Source organism: Neomonachus schauinslandi, chromosome 10 (assembly GCF_002201575.2).
Source record: "Neomonachus schauinslandi chromosome 10, ASM220157v2, whole genome shotgun sequence".
Classification (NCBI taxonomy): Eukaryota; Metazoa; Chordata; class Mammalia; order Carnivora; family Phocidae; genus Neomonachus; species Neomonachus schauinslandi.
The window spans coordinates 114790356-114808070 of NC_058412.1; the positions used below are offsets into that span (position 1 = coordinate 114790356).

A 17715-nucleotide genomic window follows, 5' to 3' on the forward strand; every position below is an offset into this window, starting at 1 on the left:
GAACATTTCAGATCATTGCGTGGACCAGGGATTGGCAACTCTTGGCTTATCTGTCAAAGGGTGGTTTGGCCAAGGCTCAGCCTCGGCAAAGATAGGGAACTGTTAAATTTCTCTTTGTCCTTTGCCCTCTTCAAATGTTGGTCCTCTTTCCTATCCAGCGCCATTTCCTCTGTCCTGCTATCCCCTTCCTTCTGTCCTGGGTGTGCTTCCTGGCTTTCTGAACAGCTATTCTTTCTCCCCTTCTTCTTGAATCGGTGTCAAGGAAGGGCTGTCTGTGCTAACTGATAAAGTGTGAGGAGAGACTAACATTTTTGAGCCCTGTTACGTGCCAGGCACAGTTAGCTGGCAAGAATTTAGTTATAGCCCTGATGGAGACAGATGAATTCTTAAAGGGATGTTGGCTAGCAGAGGCACCGGGAAGACACTCCTACTAACTCTGCCCTCCCCTTCCCAGCTCTGGGGTTTCTGCTGCCTGCAAGCCCTCCTTGCTGTTGGAGACCTGGGGCCCCATCTCAAAATCCCAAGAGCTTCCGGTGGTATATGTGGGAAGGAGCTGGGACCTGTGGATGGGCACAATCCCAGCGTCCTCACGCCTGTCCCACCCCATCCTGATGAACAATCGCCAACTCTGATAGATCGTCCAAGATGGCCGATGTCTTCTTTGGACAAGAGTCAGGAATTTTCTGTGCTTTGGAAAGCCAAGCATGAACTGTTCAGAAGCAGCCCCTGACCTTAGCAACAGGCTCCTGACAGGTGAACTGGAATGCAGCAGGTTGCCCTAGGACAGTTTCTGGAAGGAGATGAGAGGAACTAAGATTTATGGAGCACCTGTATATTATCTCGTTTAATTTCCACATAAATTCAGCGAGGGAGTACGTGGAGCCTTCCTGGGAACTTTGTGTTTATTGGCTTTCTTCTCTCTTCTAAATTTCCATTATGGAAACCTTCAAACTCACAAAAGAAGGGAGAATGATAACATGAACCCCCAGGCGCCCACCGCCCTGCTTCAGCCATTCCCTACATGATGTCACCGCCTTCATCTCACCTTCTCTCCCCCTGCCACTTTTATTTTCTGGCCGATATATTTTAAAGAAAATCCTTGGCACAATATCATTTCACCTGTAAATACTTTAGGACATACCTCTAATGGATTATTTTTAACACAACCACAAAACCATGATCAAACCCAAAAAATTTTTGATAATTTCTTAAAATCCAATTCCCAGTTTGGGTCCATTTTCCCAGAACTACCTCAGAAACGTCCTTTACAGCTGTTTGCTTGCATCAGGATCCAGACAACATCCACATAGCATACATGGTTGACGTCTCTTAAGCTGTTTTCATTTACAGTGGTCAGCTCGCTTCCCCACCCCCAACCCTGATGAAGAAACCCGGTCACTTGTCCCAAGTATAGGCATTTGGTTGGATGAGATTCAGATCCACTTTTAACACACCTCCCTTCCTCCTATATCCTGAATATTGGTCAGCAGACCTACAGGTCTGACTAGACTCACTTTTGGGCAAGAGCTTCCTAAGTGGCGGGGGTCAACCCTCCTGCGCCACACCGGGACGCTTGACCGTCCCACTGTTAGTGGTGCCAAGGGGGAGCGGCTGCCTCAGGTGTGTCAGCCTGACCCAATCACTATAAAATTCTTTAAAAAAAAAAGTTACTCAAGTCCTAACCCCAAAGTCCTGACTCAGAAGCTCCCCCATCTGTGTGTTTAAAAGGCTCTCCTAGAGAACCACTGGATGGAAGGGTGGAAGGGTGATTCTGATTCTCCACGTCATTGGAGTCTGTGTGAAGGGCAATGTGGCCCACCGTGCCTTCCAGCTGCTTTCGGGGGCTGCTTCCAGGCACCTGCTGTCCTCATCTCTTTCCAGCGGGTCAAGCACTGACGTCTAAGTTCACTAAGCTCTAGTGAGAAGGGAGCCCAGCCCTGCGGGGAAGGTGACAAGACAGGCAGAGTCACTGAGACCAGCCTTCACGGAGGAGAGCCCTTCTGCGATGGCTTCTGTGACTCTCCCTGCCACCCTGGGAGTCAGACCAGGCAGGGATCCTAGTCTCCCTTTAACAGATGAGCAAAGTAAAGTTTCAGGTGGTTATAAAAACACACACCGTAAGTGTCTGAGCCAGGTGGGAACCCAGGACTCTGAATTTTTAATAATCGCCCCGGGTTGGTTCTGCCACAGGTGGTCCACGGACCACCCCTGGAAAATCACTGAACGTTTGGCACTGCTCCCTACTGGCTGCTACCACCCAGCCCTATCCAGCACAAAGCCTGCCCCGGAGGAGCTCACAGTCCTGGGGCAGAAGAGAGCGTGTGCTAGTGGCTGTAACAGACGGCGGGGGGGGGTGGGGGGGGGCCATAAAGATGATTCAGATAAATTGCTGGGGCAGGTGAGGAGGGAGCACTCACTGCCAGTGGGGGAGATCAAGGAAGTCTTCCTGGAAGATGTGGCAATGAGCTGAACTTGGAAGGAGTAAGGCTATTCTGGGTGGAGGGGGCAGCACTGGCAAAAGAATAGAGGCAAAGGGAAATGTTATAATCTTTTGGGGGGTTGGAAGGGTCAATGAGATGGGACTTAACAAATACGGAGGTTCCAAGAAAAGGAAATGAAGCAGAGACAAGGCATATCTGAGGAGCTGAGTCAGACGTCTGGGTACTTGCGAGGAGGCCGCAGGACTTGAGCTCCCGGGCCCGTGGGAACACTCCCTCTTGGGGATACTGGTCCTCGAGCGCAACTCCACGGGAGCCTGCTAGTTGAGAGCAACCCGCAGCTCTGTGCCCAGCGGCAGTGTGAGCACTTTACATACGCTGCCTCGTCCACTTCACCCCCATTCTTAGGATGAAGGTACCGTTATTCCCTGCATGTTACAGAGGAGGAGATTTAAACTGTCACACGGTTGCGACATGGCGGGGCTGGGATTCGTGTTATTCTGGCTCCCTCAGACTCCACTTCGGGCCACTCTGCTTCCTTGCTTCTCACCCTCTCAGAGGGTAAAGACCGTAACAGCCTCCTGCCCATGAAGTCCTGGGATCTTCTCCATCCTTCTGCTTTTCCCCTCACAAGCTCCGGGGAGTTCTTCTGCCCCTTTCCCCTCTCCTTCCATCTCCCCAGAGCAGCCCCCACTGAACAGTCTCTTGGGTTTCTGTGCAGTGGGATGCCAGCTCCCCAGCTCCTCTCTGCCTTTCAGTCCCCGGAATCAACCCACAGTCCTCGTTCCTTCAAGGGCTGTGCAGGGACCCAGGTACAGGGGCTATCACAGTAATAGACACAGGCTGAGAACAGAGGTTTAGAGTCTTGCCAAGTGCTCAGAGCCCTGCTCCCTGGTTCCCAGCAGAGGTCCCTGTGGATGCCCCCCGAGAAAGAGCCTGGTCAGGAGACAAGAGGTCCGAACAGCTTGTCCCAGGTCGAAGAACAGGCGAGGAGCAGAGCCAGGCAGGACCGGCCCCCAGGAAGCAGAGCTGCCTTCCGCTGGCTCTAGTAGCTGCCTTTGTTTGGGATGGAGCTGAGAGATGAGCTCACCCTTCCCCGCTGCCAGAGGAACCAGGACCCGAGGCAGGAACTGGGGCGGCCTGGCCTCCTCCTGCCAGCTTGCCCTTCCCCAGCAGAAGGCCAGCCCCAGGCTCTTGGCCAACCTTGCACTGATCTTGTCCGTCCCCACTTCGCTGAAGACACTGGTGGTGTCAACAGAGAGGCAGGCATGCACTCCTCTCTTCCCAAGACCTTAACCAGGAAGCCCAGAGACAATCCCCAGCCCCCATGACCCTCACGGGGCCCTCACCTGCGCTGGGCAACTTAGCCAGTGACACTGGAAGCAGAGTAGGCACTAGGAACTCCTGACCTCCTCCTGGGCTCCTGCAGCCTCCCCTGCACGTCAAGGTGGCAGGAATGAGCTGCAACATGCCTCAGGGCTGGGCAGTGAGAGGCAGAGCTCAAATGCCAGAGGTCAAGGCAAGCAAGAGGTTATAACTGGACAGACAGGGGTCAGGACTATCGGTACAACAGCCTGCCCAACTCCCTGTCCCTTGTGTTCCTTTCCCAAAGCTGGGGTTACTTAACCCCCCCACCCCTACCCCCCAAATCAGGCCTTGCTCTGTCTCAGGCCTGATCCAGAGGCTCAGAGGAGTTGGCTTAAGAAAGTCCGGTAGCTGGAACCCCACTGGCCTTGTGCTTCCTTTCTGGTCAATGGGCTTGTTCCAGGCACCGAGCTGCCATCTTCTGTATGCTAACAACAGCTACTAAGCAGCACCACGCCCTTTATGCATATTATCTTATCCAGTCTTCGCATGACCCTATGAGGTAGGTATGATCTCCTCATTTTACAAACGAGGATATTGAGGCTCAGAGGGTAGACCTGTTGGCCAAGTTCACAGCGCTGGTGGGGGTAGAGCTGGAGATGAAGGTCTGTCTGGCTCACGGGCCCACATGATGACCACCGTGCCATGTTGCCGCCTCAGCTTCGTGCTCGGGATCCCGTGTCCCACTTTCGGCACCTGGACCTTATTGTTTTCACTCGCATTTGAGTCCCTGCCTTGATCTTGGCCATGGTTCAGTTCTGTCAGGACTGAGGTCTTGCTGGACGGAGCGCTGCCTCACAGTCAGGGCCCTGCCTGCCCCCCAGGCCTCCTGAAGCTGACCGCCTGCCCGCCGCCCCCAGACCTCCCCTGGCTTGGCCCTTTTCATCTCTCACCCAGACCCTTCTCCCAGCTTCCAGCCCGGCCCCACCAATGCCCTACCTCTGGTCTTCCTCCCCTCTCCTCCCTCCTCCAGCCACGGTGCAGCCAGAGTGACTCATCATGTTGCCACCCCCACTCCTGTCTAAACCCCCCACTGGCTAAGGAGCCAATCCAAATTCCTTTGCGTGGCATCACAGAGCCCCACTTGCCAGCCTGGCTGACCTCATCTCTCTCTCTGCCCTCCCCTCGTGCTTTGTTCCAGAGCCAAGTGGAAGGAGCCTGCTTGTCCCTGGGTCTTGTTTATAGCGTTCTCTCTGCCAGGAATGCTACCCCCACCCCTCCCTCTCCTACCCTCCAAGTCCATTCTCCTGACTAACTTCTTATCTTTCAAGAGCCGGCTTAAACTTCACCTTTATGAAGCTTCCCCTGGACATCTTCAAGTTTAAATCACTCTTCCCTTTTCAGAATCCTCACTTGAGCCTTACAGACATCTATTAAAGCACCTGGAACATTAATCTCACTTATTTTGTTTCTCTCTCCAAATCCCCCACGTATCAAGGTTCCAAAAGGCAGGACTGTGTAGGATTTCTCTGTAGATCCCAGGGTCCAGCATAGGGCCTGACACAAAGCCTTTGCTCAGTGTTTGCTGAAGCAATGGATTGACTGACACCTAAGTGGGTGCCCTGGGCACCTCCCCACCCCCCTCTCCACAGGGAATGACCTCTTCCTGGTGGCTGTGCACGAGCTGGGCCATGCACTGGGACTGGAGCACTCCAACGACCCCAGCGCGATCATGGCACCCTTCTACCAGTACATGGAGACCCACAACTTCAAACTGCCTCAGGATGATCTCCAGGGCATCCAGAAGATCTACGGTATGTGGCAGGGGAGAGGGGGCCTCTGCTCTGTCTTTGGGGCTGGACTGTGACTCCCTGCCTGAGGGGTTGGGCGGGGGGCACTGACATCCATCACCATAGCCGCTGTCCGACCTTTAGAGACTTCTGAGGTCTTTGCCTGACCCACTGGGAAACTGGGGAAGGGTCTGAGCTGCCAAAAGTGAGCGGAATCCCACCCGCTCCCTCTTCTCTACCTCCTCCCCCTCATACACCTCCCCCTCGCCTCCTGTGGTGCACTTTCAAGGGGACCCCCACCTCTAGTCAAGAGATTCTTTTTTTTTTAAAGATTTTATTTATTTATTTATTTGAGAGAGCGAGAATGAGAGAGAGAGAGAGAGAGCACATGAGAGGGGGAAGGTCAGAGGGAGAAGCAGACTCCCTGCTGAGCAGGGAGCCCGACGTGGGACTCGATCCCGGGACTCCAGGATCATGACCTGAGCCGAAGGCAGTCGCTTAACCAACTGAGCCACCCAGGCACCCGTCAAGAGATTCTTAAACAAGAAAAAATGAGAAGCTGGACTGATATTTTGATAAGATAGGAAAGGCCTCCCTCCCAGTTCCCTGTTCACACTGGTATGTGAAGGCCTAGTTCTTACCAAGTCAGTTGAGATGAGAAGACCAGTTACTGGAGCAAATGCATGTCAGCATAGCACAGGCCGCCTCAGCCCCCAGGTTATGAAGCACAGGAGGAGGGCTCCCTCCGGAGTCCTGAGGACCTCACAGAACAGATGGCCCCATGGAGGATGGGCAGGATCTCCCTCAGCGAAGCAGTGGAAAACAGGACAGGGGAGGTAGGGACTGGAGATATTTTGAAAGTAGAATGGACAGGATTTGCTGATAGATCAAACATGGCGGTGAGGGTCAAGGACAACACCAAGATTTCTGGCTTTTCGAATTGTGGGCCAATAGGATTCATCAGTCTGTTGCTCAGAGATCTGGACTGGGATATTGATTTGGACTCTTTGGTGTCCAGTTTATAACCACTAGCCACGTGTGACTATTGAAGTTTAAATTTATATTAATTAGAATTAAATAAAATTAAAATTTTAGTTCCTCTGTCCCAGTAACAACTAGTCACTCATTTCAAGTGCTCAACAGCCACATACAGCTGGAGCCTACTGTATTGGACAGTGCAGATATAGAACATTTCTGCCATCATAGAACATCCTATTGGACAGCCCAACACAGAAGGTCTTTAAAGCCATGAACCAGGATGAGATCACTTAGGGTGGTGATTTTTTTTTTTTTTTTTTGGAAACCTCTTGACTAGGGTGGTGATTTTTAACTAGGGGACTCATTGGAATTACCTTGGAATTTTAATAAAAAGTGCCCACATTCTCAGAGATTGGGTTCTAATTGGTCTGGGGTGCTTTCTGAGCATCAAGAGTTTTCAAAGCACTCGCAGTGATGCTAATACGCTGTCCAAGTGAGAAAACTGATCTGGGGACAAAAATAGGGAGAAGAGGACCCAGGAGCACTCCAACCTCTAGAGTAGGGTGGGTGCAGAGAGGCTGCCAGCAAAGGAGGTAGAAAAGGAACAGCCCGGGCGCCTGGGTGGCTCAGTCGTTAAGCATCAGCCTTCGGCTCAGGTCGTGATCACAGGGTCCTGGGATCGAGTCCCACATTGGGCTCCCTGCTCGGCAGGAAGCCTGCTTCTCCGGCTCCCCCTGCTTGTGTTCCCTCTCTCGCTGTGTCTCTCTCTATCAAATAAATAAATAAAATTTAAAAAAAAGAGAAGAAAAGAAAAGAAACAGCCCGTGAAGCAGAAGGAAAACTAAGTCGGTACAGGCTCCTGGAAAAGTGCTTCTCTGATCTTGCTCCTCAAAGTGTGGGCCTCAGACCAGCAACCCTGGCATCACCCGAGAACCTGAAGAAATGCAGAATGGCAAGCCCCACCCCAGGCCCTCTGAGTCATAATCTGCATTTTATCAAGATCTCTGGATAATTCAGATGCACATCAAAATTTGAGTCCGTAACCCTTGGATTTGGCAACATGGAGGTCACTGGAGATCTTGACAGGGCAGACGCGGTCTTGGAGCAGGATAAAGAAGGAAGGGGAGAGCGAGTGAGGCCGGCATGTGTGGAGGGGGCAGAGGAAGATGGTACGGGACATTGAGCCTAAGAAAGGAGCTCTCTCTTATAACAGAAGAGAAGATACCAGATTTGCGGGTGAAAGGATGAGTCCCATTTAATGGCTCTTTTCATCTATTTTCTTAAAGATCGGGGGAGAGTAAAAAATGGGAGAAGAAACAGGGGGCTGGAGGGTAACAGACCCCAGAGCTGCCTGGGTGGTGATGAGGCATGGGCCCTGGGAGGCCCTGTCTAAATGCAGCCCCTCTCTCCAGGACCTCCAGCCGAGCCCCTGGAGCCCACAAGACCACTCCCCACACTCCCCGTCCGCAGGATCCACTCACCGAGTGAGAGGAAGCATGAGCGCCAGCCCAGGCCCCCCAGGCCGCCCCTAGGGGACCGGCCATCCACACCGGGTGCCAAACCCAACATCTGTGATGGCAACTTCAACACGGTGGCGCTCTTCCGAGGCGAGATGTTTGTGTTTAAGGTAGGGCCAGTCCACTGGCAACACCCAGATGGTCCCCGGCACTCATTCCCCCTCTGTGGAGCAGGAGAAGGCTGCTGCCCTGGGATTAGGCCCGCTTTGGGCCTGGATGCCAGCTGGCCTGGGGGCCAGGACATGGGGTCCCTTTCTGGTGCTGCCGGGTGATTTGACTTGTTTCCAAGAGGGCGGCCGGGGGACTGGTGATCCTACACCTTCCCAGGGGTTAATGCTGGGGGAAAGTGCTGGAGAACTGCTTCTGGTTAGTGACTTCGAGCAAGTCACCTCCCTTCTCTGGACCTCAGTTTCTCTGTCTGAAAGCTGGGAGTCATCCCCCTAATGAAGGGTGTATGAAGATCAAATGAGTGCATGGCCGTGAAGATAGCAGCTTGGAGTGGGGGCTGGCACGGTGGTGGCTGAGTCTGTCTCCAGATCCCACCAGGGTTGAGAGGCCGGTACCGAGGGATGTCTGATAGAAAGCTGGCCAGGCTACATCTTGTCACTTGTCCTGTCCCTGTCACTTTAGCCATGGGCTGACCTGGTGGCAGCCTGTTTGCTGGGTGTGCTACAGACTCTGAGACAGTGTTTGGAATGCAGGATTTCGATTAGGAAGTACCTTTGGGATCAACATGTGCGGGAAGGAGGGAAGGAAGCAAGACTGGCAGAAGAAGATAAGCAGCGACTAGGCCCATTGCAGAGTTGGCCACCCCCACAGGGAGTTCTGGAGCTAGAATGGCCCACCAGGGTCATCCCACATTGGGACCCAAAGGGCTGGGACTCGGTCCCCCCTGCTTCATTCAGTCATTGGATGAGAAGGGGTATGACCTTGGGGAGCTCTCTGAAGCTGAGGCCATCCCCAGGGAGGCAGTTGAAAACAGCCTGCTGACCACACCCTGGGCCACCAGGGCAACAAGCCCTCCACTGAAGGGGATCTGGCCAACGTGTCTCCGTCACATGGGTGGTTGTAGGGGGCTGCCCCACTCCTCTCAGGGAGTTCTCCCAGCAAGCTCTGAGTACTGAGCAAGAATCAGGCACCATGGGTCAATGCCAATCCTGCCTCTCACAGAGTAGCTCTAGGAAAGTCATTTGGCCTTCCTTAAGACTCGGTATATCTCAAATCTACTTAACAGACTTGTGAAAGTCAAACTATGGTTTAAAAAACTCAATGTGAAAGTACTTTTTGTAAAACACCTTAAAAAAAATACCTTTCTAGTTTTTGTGCCATCTTTTGCACATCACATTCATTCTTCTGCACTCTAACCCCCCCCACAGCAACTAGTCAAGTCTGTGTTTGATCATCCCCATTTACACATGACAAAACTGAGGTCCTGGTAGGTGATAGGCCTTGCCCGGGCTGCCTACCGGCTACGGGCACTGCAGAGGCACAAGACACTAGTTTGAAGAAGAGGGCTTTGATTAGACTCTTGGCCTACTGAGCTGCCATTTATTCAACATCAACTACGTGCTCCCTGCTGTTCTAGGCACTTTGCCCATAATCTCCCATCCGATCCCCATTATTACCCCCATTTGTAGGTGAGGCAATTGTGCTTTGCTCACGGTCATGCCGCTCTGAGTGGAGGAATCCGAATTCGCACCCAGGTCTTGAGGGATTCCCACAGCTTGCTTCCCAGGGCCCTTGCCCTGCTGGGTGGAGCCAGCCAGCGAGGGGGCACTCTGCCCAGGCTCAGGGGCCAGCTTGGGGAGCGGCTGCGGATGTCAGTGACTCTCTGCTGCCCTCATGTGGCCACCCCAGGCCCAGGCATCACCCCTTCCAGCTCCTCCGCACGTCATCCCTGCACCAGGCCTGGGGCTGTCCATATCATGGCCCCTCAGACAGCAAGAGCCATCAGGAGGCTTATTATGAAGAGAGTTCATGGGCATCCTGTCTTCCTCACAGGGCACTGGAAGCTAGAAGCAGTAGATGCACAGACATCACGGAGGGTTGCAAGGCTGGGCCCAGGGGAAGCTTTTGGGTTATTGGGGCTTGAGCCCCAAGGGTGAGATCACTAGGTTGAGGCAGGGCCTGCCATGCCTTTTTCTCCCCCCCTCACCGACCCCCAGGATCGCTGGTTCTGGCGCCTGCGCAATAACCGGGTGCAAGAGGGCTACCCAATGCAGATCGAGCAGTTCTGGAAGGGCCTGCCCGCCCGCATAGATGCAGCCTACGAAAGGGCCGATGGAAGATTTGTCTTCTTCAAAGGTAATACAGCCTGTGCTGAGAGACCTGGGACAGTTCCCTGACCTTCTTGGGACCCCCTTGCCCCATCTGTACACTGGAAGAGGTGGGGTGAGAAGCAGATGCCCTCCAAGGGCCCCTCTGGCCCTAACAGAGACACTGACTTCTGACAAGACAGATCCCTGCAGGTGGGCGAAGCACAGTCTGGAGGAATCAAGTCACGAAGTGATTGCTGAGGGTCTGTGTGTGCCCAGGTTGGCAGGATAATAAGGTTCAGCCACACTGGGTGGTCCAGGAGCCTGAAGACCATGCAGTGCTCCATGGGAGGCCAGCCCAGCAGTTCTGTAAGAGTTGGTGGGGAGGAGGTCACACAGGCTGGAGAGGTCAGGGAAGGGGGCAGGGGGCAGCTAGCATGTATGACATGCCCCCCCCCCACACCCCAGTGCTAGGTTCTTTCACTTCCATTATCCTGAGGTGGGCCCAGCCCAGAAGGGTAAGATACAGTTATGAGACTGACGCGCTGCCTACTGCGCTAAGGAGGCAGGTCAGAAGGGTAAGATACAGTTAGTGAGAAGTGAGGAAAGCAGTCCAAGGGGAAGGGACAGCTCGGGTACACTGGAAAAGCTTAGAAGATTCACTGACCGGCCACGGAGCCACACGTCGGAGAGCAGTGAGCAGTGGCCTGGAAAGGAGAGTGGGGGAGAGTCCTGAGGAGCCTTGGTTGCCAGGCTAGAATGCGGTCTTGACCCACTAGGGCAATGCTGGAAGTTCACTGGACGTTTCTGAGCAGCGGAGAGCCAGAGGGCAGGCGGCAGTCCAATAGGGCAGAGGTGGGGAGGCCATTTCTGAGTCAGTTGCCGGAGGTGGGGGGGAGAGGGGTGAGCAAGTCGATGAGGTCCACACCAGGGAGGGCCAGTGAGGCCAGAGGGGGACAGCTAAAAGATGCAAAAGGCCTCATAAGAGGCTGAACACGGAGAGGAGGAGGAAAAGGAGGGTGAAAGGTGATGCTAGGGCTTCTTATTGGGGAACTGAGAGGCAGAAAGGTGACGGGGGAGGGAGCCCCCTGCGGAGGTGATGAGGAACTCTGGGAAGCAGATGTGGAAATGCCCAGAGGCCGGGATCAGGGTTCCTGGGTCTGGGGCTCAGGGCCGGTGGTAGTGGCTGTGAGCCCGCAGAGTTGGGTGTCAGTGGTGGAAGGTGGGGGAGTCCTAATAGTGTGAAGCCACAGTAGTGGCTGAGGACGCCCCAGAGGAGAGGAGCAACGGCGCGTGAGGGAGGCACGGAGGCTGGGCAGCGTGGGGCCAGCTGCCCAGGATCTGTAGTGACTGGCTTCTGGCCCGCATGCTCCGCCAGGGCCCAGGGGCCTCAGTGTCCCACAGAGGCCCTCAAGCAGGCCTCGGTTGTTTCCCCCTGACACTGTGGCTCTATGAATGACTTCAGTCCTAGAAGATGGACCGTGGCACTAGCCACCACCTCTGGTACTGCGTGACTGGGGAAGGCTGATCCTGGGCTTCTCCTGGCTACAGGTGACAAGTACTGGGTGTTTAAGGAGGTGACGGTGGAGCCTGGGTACCCCCACAGCCTAGGGGAGCTGGGGAGCTGTCTGCCCCGAGAAGGCATCGACACGGCTCTGCGCTGGGAACCCGTGGGCAAGACCTACTTTTTCAAAGGTGAACGGTACTGGCGGTACAGCGAGGAGCGGCGGGCCACGGACCCTGGCTACCCCAAGCCCATCACTGTGTGGAAGGGCATCCCACAGGCTCCGCAGGGGGCCTTCATCAGCAAGGAAGGATGTACGTAAGAGCCTGGCTGTGTAGGGGGTGGCTGATTTTATGTGGGTCCCAACAGGGCCCATGGGCATACTCTCAGGGTGCCCAGATTTGAGAAAGGAGCCTGATGGTAAGGACAACGGCCTCATATCTACCCAGGTTCACACAGTCGATTCATTCTCCTCCCAGCTACCAAGCCACACTTCTCATCTGCAGGGATGACTCACATTTGAGAGATGTTTCCACAGACTGACTTCATCCCTTCGGACAGCATTTCTCAAATAGTGGTCCTCAGATGTACTCTAGGGGTTCCTCGAGTTATCAAACCTGAAAAGCAATGATGGATATGGGTGCTTTCAAAAGTGCTCGTGTATAAGGCTTGAGGGCAGACAGATGGAAAGAGAAGCCTTTTTTATTTACGAGACATTTCCAAAGCTCTTCCTGGAGGCCAGGCGGGGAGCTTCCCACCAGACTAGGAGCTTCTCAAGAGGAGGGGCTGGGTGTTGCCAGGTGCGGAGTGGGAGTCCATGAATGTTTGCTAAATACATTTCCCCAGATCTGGTCAAAAGCACAGACTCTGGAGCCTGGCTGGCTTCATGTCCACCTCCATCACCTACTAGGAGTTTGGGCAAACCACCTCAGTTTTCCCAACATCCTCATCTATCAAATGGGGATAATAATGGTACCTACCTCGTTGGCATTTGTTAAGAATTAAATGAGATAAATTAAGTAGAGCACTGAGACAAACACCTAGTACATGGTCCCTGCCACATGTATTTTAGGGGCTATCGTCATTGCCATCATCAACATCTTGTTGGTGTGTTTTGTTATGTAGAATGACAGGAGTCATTCGGTCACTCCACGATAATTGCTTAGCCAGCCTGTGTGGGAGAGCTGGGGAAGTAGCAGAGAACAAGCCTTGCATTGCATCCCTGGCTCCCAGTCTAGAGGCAGAAAACAGCTAAGGTGGCAGCAAATGCTCTAAGGGAAGGGAATGTAGTGGGAGAGCTGGGGTAGGGGGGTGGTGGTGGAGGAGGGCGCATCAGAGAGCATCTTCGGGAAGGGCTCTCCACGGAGATGTCACTGGTAAGAAAGCCAAAGTCTCAGGGGCAGAGCTGCTACTTGGTGGCTTTCCTGTGTACCTGATGCTTTACACATGTGGTCTCGCTTTCTGGGAGCCTCAGAGGCAGGTGACATCAAGGACTTTGGCCAGTGAAAGTCCCAGGGTGGGGGGCTGGCCAATAGGAGGGTCTGAGTGAGCTGCTTTGCTGTCTCTACCCTGAAGGCTGTTGCCGGGAGCCCGGGAGCCTGCTGTGGCTGCCCAGCCCCTCCACCTCCTTTCTTTCCAGGCCCTTCCCCAGCAGGGTCCCAGAGACCCTGCATCTGTGTTGTGATGTGTGACAAGCCGAAGAAAATCCATGATAGCTGTGACAAGCTGGTGTCCGCTGTCAACAAAAGGAGAAATCCTGCTCCCTGCCTCCCTTGCCTCAAGCAGGAGCTCAACTGAGGCTCTAGAGCTATGAAGGCAGTGCTGTCCAAGCCAGAGTAGGGGAGGTGATCGCACCCGTGGTGGGGGGATGGCAAAGGCAAGTGTGATGGAGCTGTGACCCCAAGCTAAGGCAGGGAGGCACAAATTGGGACTTGTCTACTTCAAGGCCCTCAGTAGCTTCCCAGCACCTTTGAGCTGACAGGCGAGGCTGCTCCAGGTCCTGGGCGCACCTCTCTGCAACCGTGCAGGCCATGTTCCGTGACCCTGCCACACTGTGTGCAGAGTGTGCCAAGCACTGCCCTCCCCCCACCTCCAAGCCTTCCAACGCACTGCTCCCACCCCCTCATATGCCCCCCCTCCTTCAGAGCTCCTCTTGGACTCCAGGGTGGGAGAGGTGCCCTTCCTCCATGCTGCCCTCTCACAAAGGGTCAGAGCAGGTGTCTGGGAGTGGTGATGCTGGGCCATGTTTCTGCAGATTACACCTACTTCTACAAGGGCCGGGACTACTGGAAGTTTGACAACCAGAAACTAAGCGTGGAGCCAGGCTACCCACGCAACATCCTGCGTGATTGGATGGGCTGCAACCAGAAGGACGTGGAGCGGCGGAAGGAGCGGCGGCTGCCCCAGGACGATGTGGACATCATGGTGACTATCAACGATGTGCCAGGCTCTGTGAATGCCGTGGCTGTGGTCATCCCCTGCATCCTATCCCTCTGCATCCTGGTGCTGGTCTACACCATCTTCCAGTTCAAGAACAAGGCAGGCCCTCAGCCTGTCACCTACTATAAGCGGCCAGTCCAGGAGTGGGTGTGAGCAGCCCAGAGCCCTTTCTGTCCACTCAGTCTGGCCAGCCAGGCCCTTCCTCATCAGGGTCTGAGGGGCAGCTCTGGCCACTGCCCACTGGGGCCAGCAGGGCCCTAGGCCGGGGGTCATGCAGCTGAAGTGGTAGGTACATTGGCCTAGGCTGAGCGTGTCGCAAGGAGTGATGGTGGCTGTGCCCCAGGGTGGGTGTCTGGCACCCAGCTGCCAGCCTTCTGTCCTGGGTAAACTGCTCCCTACCCAAGGGAATAGGCCAGGCCCCATCAGGAGGCAGGGACCATGCCAGGAGGAGGCCCTGTGGTCACTGAATCCTGTGGTAACAATGAGGCACCACAGCTCCGTTCCTGGCTGGACCCAGCATCTTCTGTGGAAGCCAGCACTAGCACTCTCAGCCCCATCTGGGAGATGCCACCGATCCTGGTCCCCTTTTGCCAACACCTGCTGGTCAGATGTCCCCCTGCCCCCACCCCACTGTCCTCCAAGGCTACAAGACCCCTGCTGCCAACATGGTGGGCAACAAGCCTGGGTTTCCCCTGCTGGCATTCAGCAGATCCCTCAGGAAACCTGCTCCACACATCAGGGTCTCCTCTGAGACCTAGGATTTAGGGTCACATGTTGCAGGCAGTGCTGTGGCCCAGCTGGGTCTGACAAGGACCCAGCTGTCACGTCGTGAATATTTAAATGTCCTGTCACTACTGTTTTAAAAGTCCCATTCTGCAAAGGCTGCTTGAGGCGTTAGGTGAATTAGAGGTGACTATCTTGGTGATGAGGCCAGCGTGGCCAGCCCTTCCCCAGGAGATAAGGACCAAGGTGCTGCTAAGGCCACTCTAGCGCCCAGACACCCCAGGAGCTGGATCCTGCTCATGAGGCTAAAGGGCTGGGGCAGGAGCTGACCCTATTTCTGGAGGCTGATCTGAGTTGTGACCATCCTCCACTCCCCTGTCCCTCTTCCCCACTCCCCCAGTCCCCGGCCCTGTTGCTTACGGTCTGCGGCTCAGGTCTGGGGCTCAGCCTGATGTTAGGTGCGTTAGGTGCAGCAGAAATGGCTCCAGGCCAACATTCTAATGGCTTTGGGGTAATGGGCCCAGGGCAGCCTTCTGAAGTGTTCAGAGCCCACACCCCCAGCTACCCTGAGGCCAACTCAATCTCTTAGCCTGGAAGCAGTGTTTATAACAAGCTTGGCCCTTGCTAACCCAGCTCACTGGGCCCATCATCCTGCACTGCTCTTTGGAAAAGGGCACCCCCAACTGGTAGCAGTCCCAATGCTAGGGGCCCACCCTTCATTGTCTCTGGCAGGAATTCCTAGGGCTCAGCTTGCCTCTCTTCAACTTGGTAGAGGCAGCCCCCTTTGTCACTGAAGAGCCCTAGGCAAGACCAGTGGGTTCAGTGGTGCCCACTGGCTCTCTGCCAAAGCCAAAAGGAGGTATCAGTCCTCAGGGTGCTGGCAGAGCCTCAGATGCCATCCTGGCCCTCTGAGCCTGCATGGGCCTTGCCCCTACCCTGTGGCCTCTGGGCTTTGGGTTGGCCTAACCTGTAGCAGACAGGGACTACTGTTGCCCTGGGAGCTGTCTTGAGCAAAATCTCTCTTGTCCCAGAGGCACCTATGTGGGTCCACTGTGTTCCCTGTCATCATCCTTCTGTTTTTTTCTCATTTTGGCCAAGGGCAGGCTCCCTGGGGCGGGTGGGGAACAACTGCAGAGATATTAGTGATTCATAGGTTTGTATAGTGTTTTATACTTTGCAAAGCACTTTATTAGCTCATACCTGTCCACTCACATGAAACTCGTGTAGGCCCTGGGAAGCCTAGGGTACCTCTCACCGTGCCCTCCAGTGAAGCACAGAGAGGTTGTTTCTTGCCCAGGCCATCGGGTGGGCTGGCTGGGCCTTGGGTCCCCACCTATGGACACCTCTGGGGTCCAAGATGAGATCAGAAGGGTCTCTTTTATCCATCTCTTCCTGGCCTCCCTTCTCCCCTTCTAGGTCCCTCTCCACTCCTCAGGTTGGTGCTCTCACTTCTGAAAGCTCTAGGCTCCCCAGGCTCCCCACTGGCTCCTGGGACTACCGAGGCCAGCTGAGAAAGAGCAAGAGATGGAGGCCAGCACAGGCTGCAGATGTGAGGGATGCGGGGCCAGGCCCGGAGAGGGCTCAGCCTGGAGGCTTCCAATCTCAGATTCTCCTGTCTGGTGGTCATCTGTTTGTCCATCACCCCAGGACAGGGCAGACAGACAGAGGGGCACAGCACTGGGGACCCCAGAGCCCAGCTTTCCTCGGCCTGGGGAACACACAGCATTTCAGTGTCGGTCACATTTTAAACTGATCAGCCTTTGTATAATGTTTTTTAAATCATTTCTAAATAAAACAAAAATACAGAGTGTGTTGTTTCCCTGGGATATGGGAACAAGGATCAGGTTCTGGGAGTGGCCTTAAGAAGCTTCTGGGAGAAGGGGAACAAGGGGCTTTGGGGTGTCTGGGAACTGTCCCATGCATCTCATCTCCCAGCCCAGCAATCACATGTCTCCTCTCTCCAAAAGGCTGGCCCTGGAGGCCCAGTGTTACTGGGGTTCCTGGAACACAGCCTGATTATGCCTCACTGAGATCCAGGATGACAGAGCAACCTCCCTTAGGAGTATGGGGAGGGTTACTGTGGCTAGGTCTTCTCCGAAGCCAAGGCACATGGCGCTATAACCAAAGACTAAAGCAAAAGCCCCGTTCTCAGCAATAAGGGGCAGACGAGAGGAGGTCAGGTCAGCAGTCTTGGGGTCTTACCAGGAGTCCTGGCCAGGTTTTGGAAGCCAGCGCCGGGGAGGGCTGCCCCAGGACCCAGACCGCTTAAGAAGCTACGGGGCGGAGGTGAGCACGAAGGTTTGAGCTGGTTTGGGTGCAGGCTGAGAGGCGAACAGGGGGCAGCTAGAGGCGAGCCGGTGCCCCATCCATGGTCCTCCGTGACCTCCCCGACTCTCCGAGCGTCTCCTGGGCACCGGGGAGGGAAAGAGACCACAAGAGACGAACCAGGTGAGGCGGACAGAACGACAGTTGGCGGCGAGCAGTAACTGCGGAGGGCGGCTTGTCAGTACCAGGAGGTGCAGGCGATGAGGAAGCGAACATCGTCCAGCGGCCCCCAGGGACCAGGTTCAGGCTGGGGCCGCTCAGGGGCCTCGGGCGCCCCGGGCTCGGGCTGGGGTTGGGGTTGGGGTTGCGGCTGCGGTTCGGGCTGAGGCTGCACCTGCGCCGGGGCGCCCTGACCGCCGCTCAGCCGAGCGCCCATGGTCTGCAAAGAGAGGCCGTCAGGTGTGGGTCAGCCGCAAGCCACCCAGTCTCCCCGCCCCGCTC

General features: G+C 55.1%; 2 protein-coding genes across 5 annotated transcripts in view; one reads left to right on the top strand and one right to left on the bottom strand.

Annotated features, from left to right (window-relative positions):
* Positions 1-14379, top strand: part of MMP24 (matrix metallopeptidase 24) — a 45273-nt gene extending 30894 nt beyond the window's left edge. Inside the window, exons 6-10 of the mRNA XM_021689303.1 lie at positions 5396-5557; positions 7924-8138; positions 10194-10332; positions 11835-12101; positions 14042-14379. Coding sequence (XP_021544978.1) covers positions 5396-5557; positions 7924-8138; positions 10194-10332; positions 11835-12101; positions 14042-14379 — 1121 coding nt within the window. The remainder of the gene's footprint in view (positions 1-5395; positions 5558-7923; positions 8139-10193; positions 10333-11834; positions 12102-14041) is intronic.
* The window catches only part of MMP24OS (MMP24 opposite strand), a 32033-nt gene that overhangs the window by 14232 nt on the left and 86 nt on the right, over positions 1-17715 (bottom strand). For 2 of the 4 annotated variants that reach the window (XR_006540810.1, XR_006540811.1), the window contains exons 2-3: positions 17152-17653; positions 12305-12404 (exon numbers count right to left, since the gene is read on the bottom strand). Coding sequence is in view for 1 of the 4 variants with exons in the window: in XM_044918645.1 (XP_044774580.1) it covers positions 17453-17650 (198 nt within the window). In the remaining 3 variants the exon portion in view is untranslated. Of the gene's footprint in view, positions 1-12171; positions 12405-16148; positions 17654-17715 lie in introns of those variants that run through there. The other 2 variants (XR_006540809.1, XM_044918645.1) reach the window with 2 other exon arrangements.